At 39.2% G+C, this 17,175-nt stretch overlaps 1 protein-coding gene across 4 annotated transcripts in view; it reads left to right on the top strand.

The window, feature by feature from the left end:
* TRAPPC6B (trafficking protein particle complex 6B) overlaps nt 1-17,175 on the top strand; it is a 25,376-nt gene continuing 8,201 nt past the window's right edge. The window contains exons 1-7 of one of the 4 annotated variants that reach the window (XM_034992910.1): nt 1-498; nt 7,711-7,778; nt 8,513-8,630; nt 9,865-9,948; nt 11,272-11,365; nt 11,826-11,974; nt 12,464-13,651. In XM_034992910.1, the coding sequence (XP_034848801.1) occupies nt 418-498; nt 7,711-7,778; nt 8,513-8,630; nt 9,865-9,948; nt 11,272-11,365; nt 11,826-11,974; nt 12,464-12,478 (609 nt within the window). In that variant the 5' untranslated portion in view covers nt 1-417 and the 3' untranslated portion in view covers nt 12,479-13,651. Of the gene's footprint in view, nt 499-7,710; nt 7,779-8,512; nt 8,631-9,864; nt 9,949-11,271; nt 11,366-11,825; nt 11,975-12,463; nt 13,652-17,175 lie in introns of those variants that run through there. The other 3 variants (XM_034992911.1, XM_034992912.1, XM_034992913.1) reach the window with 3 other exon arrangements.

A 17,175-nucleotide genomic window follows, 5' to 3' on the forward strand; every position in this document is an offset into this window, starting at 1 on the left:
TGAAGTCGTTTGTGAGAGGAAGCTAACCCCCTGTCTGGACACCAGCCGTTGGTCCCAGGGAAGTAACTGTGATCATAGAGCTGGCGAATGCCCGGATAGACGGGACCGGAAGTTGTTTTTTTCGCCCCCCGCCCAGGGGCCGGATAGGGTCTCCACTGGCTCTATTTCCGCCTGCTGTCAGACTTGTTGGGCCTGAGGTCTTGGTGGCCCTGCGTTGGGCTCGCCCCGGTACCGGGCTCACACTTGTACCAGCCTTGGGGAAGCGGAGTGAATTCCTCGGTCTCCTAGCAACCAGGAACTGGCTGTGGACTGAAGGAGTCGCGGTGCCGCCGTCCAAATCGCTCAGGCGCTAGCCGGAATCTTTGAGCCCTGCCCAAACGGGAGCCGAAACCCGGCGTTTGGAAGACTAAGCAGGAAATGGCGGACGAGGCGTTGTTTTTGCTTCTCCATAACGAGATGGTGTCTGGAGTGTACAAGTCCGCGGAGCAGGGGGAGGTGGTGAGTGCTGCCAAAAGCCCTTGAGGTCATTTTGCGGTGACACTCTTTGTTTCCTCTCAGTTCTTTCCTTCAACCCTTGTCCTATGGCCACCGAAGGCCTTCCGAAGAGTAGACAAACTGGTCCACGTCCACGTATCCTAAGCCCAGAACCTGTCATGACAGTCTCTTCAGTCTTCTTTCATCCTTTTCTCTTTGGCATTTTCTGTTTGATCTTTTTTTTTTTTTTTTTTTGTCCATTCCCATATTTGATTCTGCAGGTCACAGATTTTACTTTTAGCGTTGTCGCTACCGTAATTTATGGCAGGGTTAACCGCACAGCTGGTTTTGGCACCCCTACGTAATTCTGTCACTTCCAGCACCCCGGAGCCATCCACTGGACAGACTTGAGAAACTCCCCCCACCTCCTATCTATAACCATCAGCATTACTGCACGCACCTCGAAGACAGAAGGCTAATGCGATTTGAGATTAAAGGGAAGTTTGCAGGCGTTACTATAATTAGGAAACACATTTAATTCAAAAAATAGTTATTATTTAGTGCCCATTATATGTCAGAGGTAGTTCTTCGTGCTGGGGGTATAGTAATGAAACAATGACTCCATTCTCCAGGGAGTTTCTTCTAATTTGTGGGAATCTTCATTCATTCATTGATTCATTCAGAAAATATTTATTAAGTGTGTATTGTGAGCCTGACACTGATCAACCCCCCACCTAACAGTCATTGCGGAATAGGGGTTCAATGAATAATTAACGTATTGGATAGTAATTAGGTATAAAATCATGGAGTTCTAATGAATACTATAAATGAGATACTCCAAAGTCATGCTCAAGTCAGAAGCCCTTTCTATAATGCTGTTGATAAAGAGGGGTGGAAAGTGGGGGTAGGGAAAGCATCTTAGGAAAAAGTAAAGGCATAGGGGTATGAAAGAGTGTAGTGCATTTAAATATGCTTAAGCATTTCACTGTGACTAGATTGCCTGGGTGGAGAGTGAGAAATGTTGAGAACTGAAGCTGGAAAGAGCCCTGTATGCTGTATGATTAAAGAATTTGACATTCGCGGTGGAGATTTTTATTTTTAAAGATTTTATTTATATGTTTGACAGAAAGAGATATAGTGAGAGAGGGAACACAAGCAGGGGGAGTGAGGGAGGGAGAAGCAGGCTTCCCACTGAGCAGGGAGCCCTATGCAGGACTCAATCCCAGGACTCTGGGATCATGACCTGAGCTGAAGGCAGACGCTTAACGACTGAGCCACCCAGGCGCCCCAATTTTTTTTTTTTTTAAGAGAGAGAGAGAGCACGAGCTGGGGAGGGGCACGGGGAAAGAGAGAGAAAGTGATGGGGGAAGGGGTAGGGAGAGAGGGAGAGAGAATCTTAAGCAGGCCCCACACTCAGTGCAGAGCGCTATGTGGGGCTGTCTCACAATCCCGAGATCTTGACCTGAGCCAAAATCGAGAGTTGGACACTTAACCTGACTGAGCCCACCCATGTGCCCCAGTGGAGAATTTTAAAGATCAGAATGATGTGGTCGATTTGCATTTTAGAAAGATAATCCAGTGTTTGGGTTGGTGAGAGAAGATCCTTGTAGTGAGAAGATTCATTATTTCAGGAGTCGGCAGGAGATGATGAAGATCTGAATTAAGACAGAAAAGGAGAGAATGGTTTGAAAGTTAGGAGGTAGAATTTCTAGGACTTGGTTAGGTATAGGATTGAGGATTGAAAATTATCCCCAGGTTTTTAACTTGAGCAGCTGTCCTGGATGGAGAGGAAATAAAAGAAAGAGATAAAGAATGAATTATTTTGGGGCACCTGGGTGGCTCAGCTGGTTAAGCGTCTGCCTTCGGCTCAGGTCATGATCCCAGGGTCGAGTCCTGAATTGGGCTCCCTGCTCAGTGGGGAGTCTGCTTCTCTCTGTCTCCCTCTGGCCCTCCCCTGCTCGTGCGTGTGCGCACTCTCTCTCTCAAATAAAATCTTTAAAAAGTTTAAAGAATGAATTATTTTGAACAGGTTGAATTTCTTAGGTGTCTGTAGGAATCTGGGAAAGGTACTGCTCATGTGTAAACCACAAGAAGGATAGTGTATTAGTCTATTCAGGCTGCTATAACAAAACACCGTAGAGTGGGTGACTTTATTTCTCACAGTTGTGAAGGCTGAAGAGTCCAAGATCAAGGCACCAGCAAATTCTGGTCTGATGAAGGCCTTTGTCTGGTTCATAGATGGATGTCTTTTGGCTGTATGTTCACATGGTGGAAGGGGGCTAGCTAGCTCTCTGGGATCTCTTTTATAGTGGCATTAATTCTGTTCTTAACAGCTCTATCCTCATGACAGAATCACCTCCCAAGGCCCCTATTTAATACTATCACATTGGGGGTTAGGATTTCAAAATAAGAATTTTGGGGGGGACACATTCAGTCTATGGCAGAAAAGCATGATGCATTTGGAGATATTAGAAAGATACTGGGAAGAGTATTGGAAATGAAGCAGATCTATTCTTATTCAGACCCATCTGTAATAGAGATTTTTTCCAGGTTACACACTTTTGACTTCATTATCATCAACAACCAATAGTTATTAATGTTTAGCATCTATGCTAAGTGATGAGTAGCAGACGTTTACTGTTTAAGCAAAGTTAGCCTTCCTTTTACCCTCTTCCCAAAGAATAATGAGCAACACACCTCTTTTACTCTTTTGTCATTAAACCCCTCCTCCCTCAACAGCATGTGTGCAATCAGTTCTTTTTACTCCTCTCTCTCTACTTTCCCTCTTTCAACTTTTAGCCTGGAAAATCTTTTTTTTTAATCCCTCTTTTTTCCAGTGGATTAACCAAAATAAAACAGAGCTATTGTAATCATGACTGATAATATTAAGAGATGTGCTCGTCATATAAGGGAGAGGAAAGCTGTAAGTTTTGAATCATTTAATCTAAAGAGAACTTTTGGGGGGCACCTGGGTGGCTCAGTCGGTGGGGAGCCTGCTTCTCCTTCTCCCTCTGCTGCTCCCCCTGCTTGTGTTCTCTCTTGCTCTCTCTCTCTTGTTTATTTCTTTGAGAGAGAGAGCACAAGAGTGGGGGGGAGGGGTTGCAGAGGGAGAGAGAGAGGGAAACTCAAGCAGATTCCATGCTGAGTGTGATCCCACAACCCTGAGATCACAACCTGGGCTGAAATCAAGAGTCGGACGCTTAACCTACTGCGCCGCCCAGGTGCCCCAACTGAGCATGAGACTCTTGATCTCTGGGTTGTAAGTTTGAGCTCCACCCTGGGTGTAGAGATTACTTAAAAATAAATATTTAAAACTAACTAAATAAAAATATATATTTTTTCTTATTGCACTTTGTTTACAGTGGGGAATTGAAAGTGCATATAAGCAAAAAGGATTTTAAAAAGTTAATGTGGCGGTGTTGATTAGAATTCATTTCGGAATCTAGGTATATGAGGGTTCGTTGTATTAGTGTCTCTACTTTAAGTGTACTTCAGATTTGTCATAATAAAAAAATGTAAAAGAAAGACACATAAGCCTGACATTAAGCAATCATTTTTATATATCTTTTAAGAAATGGTCATAAGTTTTGAAGTGAAATAAAGGAAAGAACCAGTGTTCTCACCCTCCAAATCAATGATTTTCAAACTATGCTTAAGGAGGAATTAAATCTTTAAAAACTGAATAATTGGGCATTTACCAATTTATGGAGAATAGATTTTTAGTTAATAGATAAAATATCCTCAAGTTTAATTTTTCTTAAAGATTTGGTACCCACTCATTAATATTCACAAATACCAAAGTGAATGAACAAATAGCAACATCAGAAGGTATTTACTAGAGCATAATTCAAAAGCTCATGTGATCAATAGTTAGGATTTGAGGATGTCTACATATAATCATATTTCCTGCTAATCAACATACTCCTGGCTGATTCTACAAAGACCAGATTGTCCCACAAAGGCTGACAGGTTACTTATTCCACCTGAGCATTTTTTTTTCCCACCTGAGCATGTTTTGAAGTGAGCTGGAGAATAACAGAAAGACGAATGATTGTGGTAAGTACAATAATAGATTTATGTGCAGAGTGTTATGACAGCATGGGGCCTAAAGGAGTGTGAAGGAAGGCTTTTGGGAGGATATGATACTTAGGCTGAATTTAAAGGATATACAGTCTATTGGGTGGCTCAGTTTGTTGGGTTTCGAACTCTTGGTTTTGGCTCAGGTCATGATCTCAGGGTTCTGAGATCAAGCCCCATCTCAGGCTCCATGCTCAGTGGGGCGTCTGCTTGAGATTCTCTCTGTTCCTTTCCCTCTCCCCACTGCACACACACGCTCGCTCTCTCAAATAAATCTTTAAAAATAGAGGTGCACCGGGGTGGCTCAGTCGGTTATGTGTCTGCCTTTGGCTCAGGTCATGATCTCAGGGTCCTGTGATTGGGTCCCGCATCCAGCTCAGTGGTGAGTCTGCTTCTCCCTCTTCCTCTCCCCTTGCTCATGCTCTCTTTCAAATAAATAAATAAAATCTTAAAAAAATAAAAAAGCTATACAATGTATGGAACAGCATGTGGTATTCCATATACCGTATGTGGCATGGCTGAAGAAAGCATGGAACTCTGGAGTTGTTGCAGAAATTTCAGAGTGGTAGAAGGAGAGATGTTTGTGGATATGTGGCTGTTAGTGAATCTGGTTAACTAGCCAGGCTCATTTAAGGAAAGGCACATAATGCCATGCTAAGGAGTTTGATCTTTATTTTGAAGAAAGGGGAGAGGGTGCTGAAAGGTTCAGTAGAGAACATGATTTGGTTTTTAGAAAGTCTGTACCAGAAATACCGAAGACAGAAATCAAAGGAGGAAAAAACTAGACAAAAGGAGATCATTTGGAAAGCTCTGACTGAAAACCAGGAGAGAAATGAGAAGGGCTAACTTAAGTAGTAAGGATGGAGAGAGAAGATAAATTTTGAAAACATATAGACGATAGGCTCCATAGGACTGCAGTGCATGTGGAGGATTGGGAGTAAAGAGGTGAAGAAAATGGAAGTTTTCTGGTTGGGGTTACTGGGTGGATGGTGGTGCCATTAATGAATTTAGGGAATTTTAGAGGCAGCACAGGCTGAGGAAATTAAGATAATAACTTTTTTAAAAAAGATTTTATTTATTTATTTTTGAGAGAGCTAGAGAGTGCCACACACGCACCTGTGGGAGCCAGGGTGGGGGTAGGTAGAGGGAGAAAATCTCAAGCCGACTTCGTGCTGAGCATCCAGCCAAATGCAGGAATCGATCCCACAACCCTGAGACCACAACCTGAGCCGAAACCAAGAGTTGGTTGCTTAATTGACTGAGCCACCCAGGCGCCCCTCATTTAATTTTTTTAAAGATTTTATTTTTAAGTAATCTCTACACCCAATGTGGGGCTCAGACTTACAACCCTGGGATCTAGTTGCATGCTCTTCTGACTGAGTCAGCCAGGTGCCCCAAATATCATTTTGAATGTGCCTTATTTGAGGGGGCTGTGGGACCTCTCTATAGCTATGTCCAATAAACTCTGTAGTATAAAAGTACAGATTTAGTAGTCACAACCTTATTAGTAGAATACATGGTTCCTTAGAAGAAAGTTCAGCAAATAATGAGGTCTATGATATACTTAGTGGAGACTAACAAGCTTCAGAATATATAAATATCCTGCCATTTTGGAGCTGTATTCTAGCAGAGGTTGGGGATGTGGAATTAGTAAAATGTATATTGTATGTTAAATGGTGAAAGAAGTTCTTTGGAGACTAATTAAGCAGGGAAATGGGATAGGGCATCAGAATCATTTTAGAGGGCTTTTTTTTTTTTTTACTTTATTTTTAAGTAATCTCTACACCCAGCGTGGGGCTTGAATTTACAACCCAGAGATCAAGAGTTGCATGCTCTACCCACTGAGCCAGCCAGGCACCCTACTTTTAGAGGGCTTCTTAAAACACAGATTACTAACCCCACACGTACAGTTTCTGATTCAGTAAATTGGGTTTCAGAATTTGCAGTTTTTACAAGTTCATACATGATGCTAATGTTACTGGTCTTGGGGCACACTTTGAGAATCACCAGAACGGAGAATTTCTGAAGGGAATAATGTTGCAGTTTTAAAGAAGATCGTTAAAGTGAGCCTCATTGATGTGGGTGGGTAGGGTGATGCGTGAAATAAAGGTGATTAAGAATATACTTAAACTGTGATGAGCACTGAATAATCTATAGAATTGTTGAATGATTATATTGTATACCTGAAAAAAAAAATGGGCATGTGACATGTGAGTGAAGACTTGAAGCAAGGGAGTTGGTTATGTGGATATCTGGAGGAAGAGCTGCCTGTGCAGGAGACTTGAGATTGGAGCATGCCTGGCATGTTTAAGAACAGCAAGACTAGTATAGCTAGAGCCCATGTGAATGAAAAAGAGTAGAAGGTTGAGGCCTGCGAGATAGAGAAATCTGGATTATATACGACTTTGTAGATTCAGCATATGAGTAGTATTTAAAGTCTGAAGACTGAATGAGATCGTCAAAGAGCAAACCAACTCAACTGCATGATTCCTGGCATAGGATGGTGGGGTCATCAACTAAGACACTGAGAACTGGAAAGCTTGGATGACTCTAAGAGACATTTTGAAGCAAGGAACAATAGAATTTAATGACCTCCCAAAGGGAATGACTGATGGAAAGGTGATACTTTGACTTCATTTTTATAACTGAGGAGAGAAGAATAGTTGAAAATGGGAAAAAAAAAGAAAGGTTAGAGGGAGTAATTAGGAAGAGGGGTTGGCATTTCTGAAAAGTAGTAACAGTTCCCTGTTTACCTTATTGCCTTATGAAATGATTAGTACTAAGAAAACTCAAATATAAATTGTAATTCACTTTTTCTTAGAATACTTTAGTAAGGGTGCCTGGGTGGCTCAGTCGGTTAAGTGTCTGCCTTTAGCTCAGGTCTTGATCTCAGGGTCCTGGGATCTAGCCCTGTGGCAGGCTTCCTGCTCAGCAGGGGAGTCTGCTTCTTGGTCTCCCTCTGCCCCTCCCCCTACTTAGGCTGTCTCTTGCTCACTCTCAAATAAATAAATAAAATTTAAAAAAAAAGAAAAAGAATGTTTTAGTGAAAAAAGTGTAACCACTTACATTAATATTTTTAGTCAACATCTTAAAACAATTTTTTAAATATTAATATCCTCACATTCTAAAAATATTCCAAACTAATATTTTTTAAAATAGGAAAATGGACGCTGTATTACTAAGCTGGAAAACATGGGGTTTCGAGTGGGACAAGGATTGATAGAAAGGTGAGCAGTATGGATTTGAAAATTTTCTTCCAGGTAGGTTATAAACAAAGATGATCCATTTCAAAAGATTGTATAAAATTTGAAATACTTTAGTTTTAATTCCTAAATTTTATTTATTCTCTGTTCTTTAATTCACAGATTACAATTTGTTTTTAGGTCTGATGCTATTTTAACTCCGTTATCCAACTTTCATGTTTTAATATTTGAAGAAAATGTATATGTATATTTTGTATTTTAGACTTCTTTCCTAAAAAATTTGGTGTACTGAAACAACTATCCAAAATCTTGTTGCATTTTCTACTTACGGTCTAGGAGGTTCTTTAACGTAAATGGATTTTTGTTTAGATGCAAGGGATGGAAATGCTTTAGAGTCTATGTTCATGTATTTAGTAATCTTCTAATTTATAGATCAATTCATAATGTATTCCTTTCTCATTATCTGAATAACTGAATCTGGTTATGTTTTATATAACAATACCATGATTATGCTCAGCATTTTTTTTTTAGTGTGCTAGAATGAATCGTACCTAAAATTGCAGCTTACTGTTAGACTAATTTTAGCACCATAATTACATAACAATGTGAATTGAGATGGGATCTTCTTTGCTTGGTGCTTATCACTTTATGACTGTCAGTAAATGTTCAGTGCTATTTTGGCATTTCAAAATTAGTGAATAATATGACCCTCCTGCTTTCTTTGGAGGAAAAATACTAATTTAAGTTGGTTTTTTTAGGTTTACAAAAGATACTGCAAGGTTCAAGGATGAGTTAGATATCATGAAGTTCATTTGTAAAGATTTTTGGACTACAGTATTCAAGAAACAAATTGACAATCTAAGGACAAATCATCAGGTATTTAGACAAATTAACGCCTATTTTTTAAGTCTTTTAACTTAACATAAATATTCTATTTTAGTCATTTATTTATTATATAAAACTTTAATTTCTAGTCAACTTTGAAATGTTTCTTTTATATGTTATTAATACATCATTACTTTTCTCTATAATAGGATATAGTGAATAAAAAAAAGACAATTATCGGTAATGATAGATGTTTCTTTCCCCCAATTAAATAACTTATCTTAGGTTTTAAAAAGTAGCAAATGTCAGAATGCTAAAGGTTTTAGGATTTGGTTCCTTAGTTATTATTACTTGGTGGTGGTTTTCTGCAGAACCACAAATATGTCACATTTGTCTTTAGAAGGGTGCCGGGGTGGCTCAGTTGTTAAGCATCTGCCTTTGGCTCAGGTCATGGTCCCGGGGTCCTGGGATCGAGCCCCACATAGGGCTCTCTGCTCAGCGGGAAGCCTGCTTCTCCCTCTCCCACTCTCCCTGCTTGTGTTCCCTGTCAAATAAATAAAATCTTAAAAAAAATAATTTGTCTTTAGAGTAATTTCTAAAGTTTAATTTATAGAGCATATTTAACTCTTAAGTAACTCTTGCAATATTTAGTTGATGTCATTTTTCTCTTCTTAAAATAATTTGTTAATATAAGGTTTAATAGATTACATGGAAATTTATGCATTTAAATAGATTTGTTTTATAAAACTCAAGGAAATATTTAGAGTGGATTTGGCATTTGATTAAGGATTAGAAAGTGAAAATAATTTAGTAGCTACCAGTAGCTTTCATTTTTTCATATAACAATATTTTACTTTGTAAATATTGAAATGCTAATGGGAAGAAGTGACTGATTATTGGCTTTCTTGATATGAGCTAATAATATATAACTGCTAATTCCACCTGGAAATGTATTTCTGATTCCTTTACACTAGACTGTGGGCTCTTTAAGGGTAGGAACTATCTTAACAACTAAGTCACCCAGGCGCCCCCAAGGGTAGGAACTATCTTATGCATCTTTATATCTTTAGTATCTTAAAGCATTCAATAAATATTAGTGTTATAAAGTTCTGAACAACTCTTCAGCTTGAACACTGCAAAATTCCTTCATTTAAAGAAATTTGACCAGTGGAAAGGAGAGTTTTAATAACTTAAAAAAACTCTTGAATTGTTTTGAAGGGAAGAGATCATTTTTAAGGACTACAGACTACACTGACTTTGGATGTTTTTTCTATTTTTGAAACAGGGTATCTATGTACTTCAGGACAACAAATTCCGTCTGCTTACTCAGATGTCTACAGGAAAGCAGTATTTAGAACATGCATCTAAGGTATTTAATGGAGTAGAAGATGGGGGTTTTCATAGGGAAAGCACAATGCCAACCACAACAGACTTTTGAATTTAGAATAGGTTTTAAAGTTGTTCTTTTTTGTTTAAGCACTTTTTTTTTATTTGACAGAGAGAGAGAGAGACAGCAAGAGAGGGAACACAAGCAGGGGGAGTGGGAGAGGGAGAAGCAGGCTTCCTGTGGAGCAGAGAGCCCGATGCGGGGCTCGATCCCAGGACCCTGGGATCATGACCTGAGCCGAAGGCAGACGCTTAATGACTGAGCCACCCAGGAGCCCCTCTTTCTTTCTTTTTTTTAAAGATTTTATGTATTGGGATGCCTGAGTGGCTCAGTTGGTTAAGTGTCTGCCTTTGGCTCAGGTCATGATCCCAGGGTCCTGGGATTGAGTCCTGAAACTGGCTCCTTGCTCAGCGGGGAGCCTGCTTCACCCTCTGCCTGCCATTCTCCCTGCTCGTGCTCTCTCTCTCTGACAAATAAATAAATAAAATCTAAATAAATATTTTATTTATTTGAGAGAGAGAGAGCACGAGCAGGGGAGGAGCACACTCCCTGCTGAGCACAGAGCCCGATGTGGATCATGACCTGAGTGGAAGGCAGATGCTTAACTGACTGAGCCACCCAGGCACCCCTTTATTTAAGCTCTTTTCAATGAAATAGGAGACAGGTGTTCATCATATTAAAATAACCTATATTAACCTCTAGCTGAATAGGCTTATGATGACTAATGAAACACTATAAATAAATGCCATTGAAATGTAAATTAATGTTAGATTCTTGAATATAGCATAGATATATCAGAAAAGATAGTCAAGCTTGTAAAACTGGCATTAGTTGTACGAAATTACTCACCTCAGAGTTTATATTTACAATCTCCTTTAGTTAATTAAAAAAACAATTTTTTAATATTGTTAGCATTTGTTTCTAAGAATACATGTTTTGTGTTAAGTATATCTGTGTTTCTGGGTTTTGTGTATAAGACAACTTAGGTTGTGATTCTTAACTTTTATTTATTTATGTATTTTATTTTTATTTATTTGAGAGAGAGTAAGAGAGAGAGAGAGCACAAGCAGGGTGAAGGGCAGAGGGAGAAGCAGACTCCCTGCTGAGCAGGGAGACTGATGCAGGGCTCAATCCCAGTACCCTGAGATCATTACCTGAGCTAAAGGCAGCTGCTTAACTAACTGAGCCATCCAGGTGCCCCAGTAGTGACTTATTAATAGCAAGGCTTAACTAAATGTCATATTTATCAGTAGTATTGCTATCTTAGTAAATCCTTAATATTCTTTACATTTTTGTCCCTTTCAGTATTTAGCATTTACGTGTGGCTTAATCAGAGGTGGCTTATCAAACTTGGGGATAAAAAGTATTGTCACAGCTGAAGTGTCTTCAATGCCAGCCTGTAAGTTGAATTCACATTTCTTAAAAATGTTTTCAGTGATTATTTTTCAAGTCTGGTGTTTGTTTTTGTTAATTTAAAGCAAATTTAAAATGCTAAAGCCATTTTGTTTTAACTTTTATCAATTTTAACTTTAATGTAATATGTAGAATTCATAATGGACAGTGATTTAAGAAAGTGTGCTAAAGTAATCCAAATGTATAAGACAGTTTAAGTGGTGATTCTTTTATATATTTATGTATTTATTTTTATTTATTTGAGAGAGAGCAAGAGAGAGTGAGTGACAGAGCACGAGCCAGGGGGAAAGGCAGAGCGAGAGGCAGACTCCCTGCTGAGCAGGGAGCCTGATACGGGCTCTATCTCAGGACCCTGGGATTGTGACCTGAGCCAAAGGCAGAGGCTTAACTGGCTGAGCCACCCAGGTGTCCCTATGTATTTATTTTTAAAGATTTATTTATTCTAGGGGCAGGGGAGGGCAGAAGGAGAGGGAGGGAGTCCCAAGTGGACTCTGTCTTCGGTGCGGATCCTGACACAGGGCTCAATCCCAAGACCCCAAGATCACGACCTGAACTGAAACCGAGAGTCAGATGCTCAACCAACTGCCCCACCCAGGTGCTCTGGTGATTCTTAACTTTTAAAGGAAAAATTTCTGCATTATTCTTTTAAGATAACAAATTTCCCTATAGCATTGAAAATGTCTTTTTTAAAAACAATTTTCTAGAATAAAGCTAGATAAAGCCACTAGTCTTTTATCGCTAAACTCCTTTCCAAAGATCTTTTTACCAAAGCTACCAACCAAGAATAAAATTGACTTGAGCTTCACTATATTTCCTTTCTATTCACAATGATAATAGGCAGTGAAATACCCAAAAGGTAGGAATCACAAAGAGAAGCAAAGACACCTATTCACAAAACAAATAATCATCTCATAAAAATGAAATTGACTTTATTGAGTATTATGAATGAAAAGTGTGAAAAGATGTTTGACATAGCAAGTTTCTTCATTGGAACTACTCTCTAATACAACAGAAAATTGATGTTTAGGCTTTTTTTCCTTGTACCTAAAAATCAAGGAATGATTTTTCCTTTTTCCTTTTTTAGGTAAATTTCAGGTGATGATACAGAAGCTATAAAACATACTGAAATGCAAGGCAAGGCTTCAACAATGTAAAGAGATAAATTATTCATGTATAAAGTATTTCAAGTAGCAATGATTTAATTATATTATTGGACATTTGTATTGATATAAGCTATTTGCTAACTTATGTAATGAAAGATGCACTCTTAAGCAGGAGTAAGGTTTTAGTTTATTAATTTAACAGACCTTTTTAAAGCAGATAAAGAGACATTCTATCATAACATAGATTTTACTGTAACTATTCAGAATGAAAAACCTGATTTCAAATAACTAAACCCCAAGATGTAGGACCCTTATTTTAAACGTTCTTATTTGCTTATAGTGGTGTGTATTTAACCACAGATAGAGAAGCAAAATTCAGGGTTTGATGAATTAGCATTAAGAAAAGTATGTATCAATCAGAATCATTTCTGTAAGAATGAACAAATTCTGATTTTGCTTTATGAATTTGTTTTAGTTATTTAAGAAAAGCAAACAGTACACTAAATTAAACAATTTTTATATTATAATTTATTTCTATTAAGAATTTTTATGCCTATAAGGATTTTATTATATACATTGTATATTATGTGTGTGTGTGATACATACATCCTATCTAACTGCCTAAATTGCTTAAAAAGTTCATTTTACTTTAACAGAATTTAGTCCTTAATTTTACTTTAATAGAATTCAGTCCTTGAGAGCTCCATTAATGTAATAAGGTGTAATATAGATTAGTTTAAATGTGAATTCAGTGACTCCAGGGCCAAAGAATATTAGGTATTTGAGGAAGGAATTTTATACTTACTCCTGTTACAGTCTTGACTTCAGCTTCTCTCCCCATGTGTGGAAGGGCTGGTGAAGGTTCTAATTCTCTAATTACTATTTCCGAAGAGCAGAGGGGTGGATAACCGGATTAGGCACACCAACTTTCATTGGACCCTATCTTCTCAGTGTGTTGGCGTCAGTGCTCATCTTGTACATCTGTCATTTCCTCTTCCGTCTGATAACCGGGAGGATAAGCATAAAGATGAAAGCCATCATATTGAGGATAGCAGGATGCATGATAGAAAGCACCTTAATTGTGCTTCTGAATTAACCAATCCTGGAACTGCTTTTTCTTTGGACTTTTTGTTACATGAGATAATAAATTCCTTAACTTGTTCAGTCTACTTTTGGTTCTGTATTTTGTTACTTGCTGTACATCTTAAACTTAAAAAACAATGTTATATGTCAAGTATATCTCAAGCTGGGAAGAATGAGTACACAAATTTGTATGTATAAGGATTTTCACTATTTAAGTGTTCACTGATGGCACTTGATTAAATTATGGTACTGACATATAAGAAAATATTGTGCAGCTGGTGAAAAGGATGAAATCTACATGTATATATGCTATTAATTAACATTAAGAGAAAAAAGTTTGTTATAGGATACAGCACATACAATGTATAAATATACATGATTCTGAGTATTAGACTGGAAAGTTACAAGTAAATTGTACAGTGGATAGAGATTTTTGACTTTTAGCTTTTTATTATTTGGGTTTTAAAATAATCATTTGCCACAATAAAGGTATTTCTATTTGAGGTGAGAAATCATGATAAATCAGTGATTTTCAAGCTATGTTTTTTTGAGTCCTAGGTTTCACAGGGTGACCTCAGCTGAGAATTTGGTGGGGGGCAGAGTACAGGCCTAAAGCTAGCGGAAGTCAGGGAGGCCACCTAGTGGAGGCCTTGGGTTTGGGAGAAAGGCATTATAGTGTCATCTGCAGAGGGGATTTATTGTACATCAAGTTGCTCAGTGCCACAGAGAAGAGATTGTTTACTACATGAAAGACAAGCCAGTGATACAGATCAAATATTTAAGCCACTTGTGCCCAAGGAACCAGGTAAGCCATTGTTTTCTCTTTCAAAAGGGGGACTCTTTGGGTCATCAGCTATAGACCACCTAGCAGAAGGAATACTTCTCCACTCTCGCACAAAGTTGTATCGAGCCTCATCCAAACTGCCGCTTTTGGATAATAACCCCTTCTTTGCAGCAGGAGTTCTTGGGAGAAATGTTGGAGAAAACTCTCAGGACCCGTACCTGGGATGGGATAGGACAGTGGTGAAAACTCATTTTCTCATGGTATAGGATTCTGTTTTTTTTAACCTTTTGGGGGCCATGGACTCCTATTTGGTAGTGTGATGATGTTTATGAACTCCTCACAATGTTTTTATTGCACAAATAAAATACATAAGACTACAAGGGAAACAATTATACTGATATGTTATCAAAATATTTTTAAAATTTGATATATACTTTAAGCAAGGCAGTATATTTAAAATATAGGCAAAGGGCCAAAAAAATAAATGAATAAAAATAAAATACAGGCAAGGGGCACCTGGCTGGCTCAGGGAGAAGAGCTTATGACTCTTGTTGATCTCTGGGTCATGAGTTTGATCTGCTCCGTTTCCATACTGGGCTCGTTCACCCCTCCATAGACAACCTGGTGGACCCCTGCTCCTGGGAGGCCACCATATTGATGCCAAACTTAGTGCGGACACCTGATCGGCATAGCGCACTACAGCCCAGAACTCCTGGGCTCAAGCGGTCCTCCTGCTTCAGCTTCCTGAGTAGCTGGGACTACAGGCACACGCCACTGCGCCCATGGGTCGTGAGTTTGAACCTCACATTGGGTGTAGAGAATATTTAAACTTAAAAAATATATATATATATGTATATATATAGGCAAGTTAATTTTTTAATAAAGATGAGTATGACAGCTGTTGTTTAGCTTGCCTAAGAACCTGTGGGGTGGTCTTGTGGCTCAGTTCCTTCCATTTATAGATCAATCATACATAGGGAATGGTGGAAAGTAATGCAAATACCAATGTCACCAATGTGAGAACATACACCTACAATGTTGGGTGTTGGCTTCCAGGCCTATGGTTATTTGGTACCAGAAGCTATAGACAGGACGTCTGCAATCACACATGATCTAGAGGTAGGTTTAATAGCTACCATATTTTGAACTACTGTGTGAATATTCTAAAACACCTGCAACTACAATTTGATATGAAAACATTTAGGACTTCTAATGCTAAGAGTCACAGTTATCAATGAATGCTGCTATGGTTTGTTGCCTATGTTTGTAACTGAAGGAAATGCTACGTAACAGGAGGATAGTAAAAGTAGAGATGTAATTTTTTTCCCATTCAAGTTCATGGACTCCAGGTTAAAAACTTGTTAATGAGGGGCACCTGGGTGGCTCAGTCAGTTAACATCTGCCTTCGGCCCAGGTCATGGTCCCAGAGTCCTGGGATCGAGCCCTGAGTCCGGCTCCCTCCTCAGCGGGGAGTCTGCTTTTTTCCTCTGCCTCTTCCCCTCCCCACTGCTTTTATGCTCTCTCATTCTCTCTCAAATAAACAAAATCTTTTAAAAAAAAACCTGTTAAGAGGGATAAAATCATAAGATTGGTATAAACATTGAGATAATCCATGTAAATAGCACAGTGTCTGTTGTGTGTATATATGGAAATAAAGAATAAAAACACAGAATATTCTGGCTTATAAGCCTATTGCAATTAGAAAGTAGCTTCAATTTCAGTATCCTTTTGCATGATTTCATCTTAAATATAGTCATCAAGGACCCTTAATGAATAGCATACCTGTTTTAAAGAGCAGATGTATTTTTCAAAAGTAGAAAACTATATGGGGGTGATGGGGTGGCTCAGTTGGTTAGGTGTCCCAACTCTTGACTTTGGCTCAGGGTTGTGAGATTGAGCCCTGCATCAAGCGCCACACTGGGCGTGGAACCTGCTTAAGATTCTCTCCCTCTGCTCCACCCCTCCCTCTAAAAAAACAAAAACTATACTGTATGAACTATACTGTATACTGCATACATAAACTGTTTAGTCAGTGGCTTCTACTAACCGTAATGACACAGCTTGATCTCTCAGGTCTAGCAGTCCAACCTCATAAGAGGACTTAGGACTGGAGATGTCATCAGAATCAGTCTGTTTGGGGGCGCTTGGGTGGCTCAGTTAGTTAAGCGTCTGCCTTCGGCTCATGATCCCGGAGTCCCAGGATCGAGTCCCAAATCCAGCTCCTTGCTCAGCGGGGAACCTGTTGCTCCCCCTGCTTATGCTTGCTGTTCCCCCACCCCCGTGTCAAATAAGTAAATAAACTCTTTTTAAGTAAATAAAATCTTTAAAAAAAAAAAAGATTTGAGAGTGAGAAAGAGCATGCATGTGCACGGGGCGGGGGGGGGGGGGGGGGGGTAGGAGAGGGAGCAGCAGACTTCTTGTCAGTCCCAGGACCTGGGGATCATGACCTGAGCCAAAGGCAGATGCCCAACTGAATGAACCACTCAGGTGCCCCAGATCTGCAGATATTTCCAATCCCCTTTTCTCTCCACCTCCCCCCCTTTTCCTTTTCTTCCTCCTACTGGAAAGACTGGAAAGGCTTACAATTTCATTTCTCCACCTTCCTCAGAGCTAGAGGTGATTATGTTGTACACTTATGGCCAACAAATGAACACATATCTGCTGTGAATTTCTGGGGAGTTTTCCTTTTACGATAAAAGAATCAGATATGGAAGGCTCTGAGTCCTTCCACCTTTTTCAGTCTTGAATACAGACACATTGCCTTGAACTGCAGTGGCCATCTTGTTACCCTTAAGGGAAAGGCCACAAGACTCTCAGATACATTGG

This window comes from Mirounga leonina, unplaced genomic scaffold (genome assembly GCF_011800145.1).
Source record: "Mirounga leonina isolate KUSES-001 unplaced genomic scaffold, KU_Mleo_1.0 Mir_82, whole genome shotgun sequence".
NCBI classification, from domain to species: domain Eukaryota; kingdom Metazoa; phylum Chordata; class Mammalia; order Carnivora; family Phocidae; genus Mirounga; species Mirounga leonina.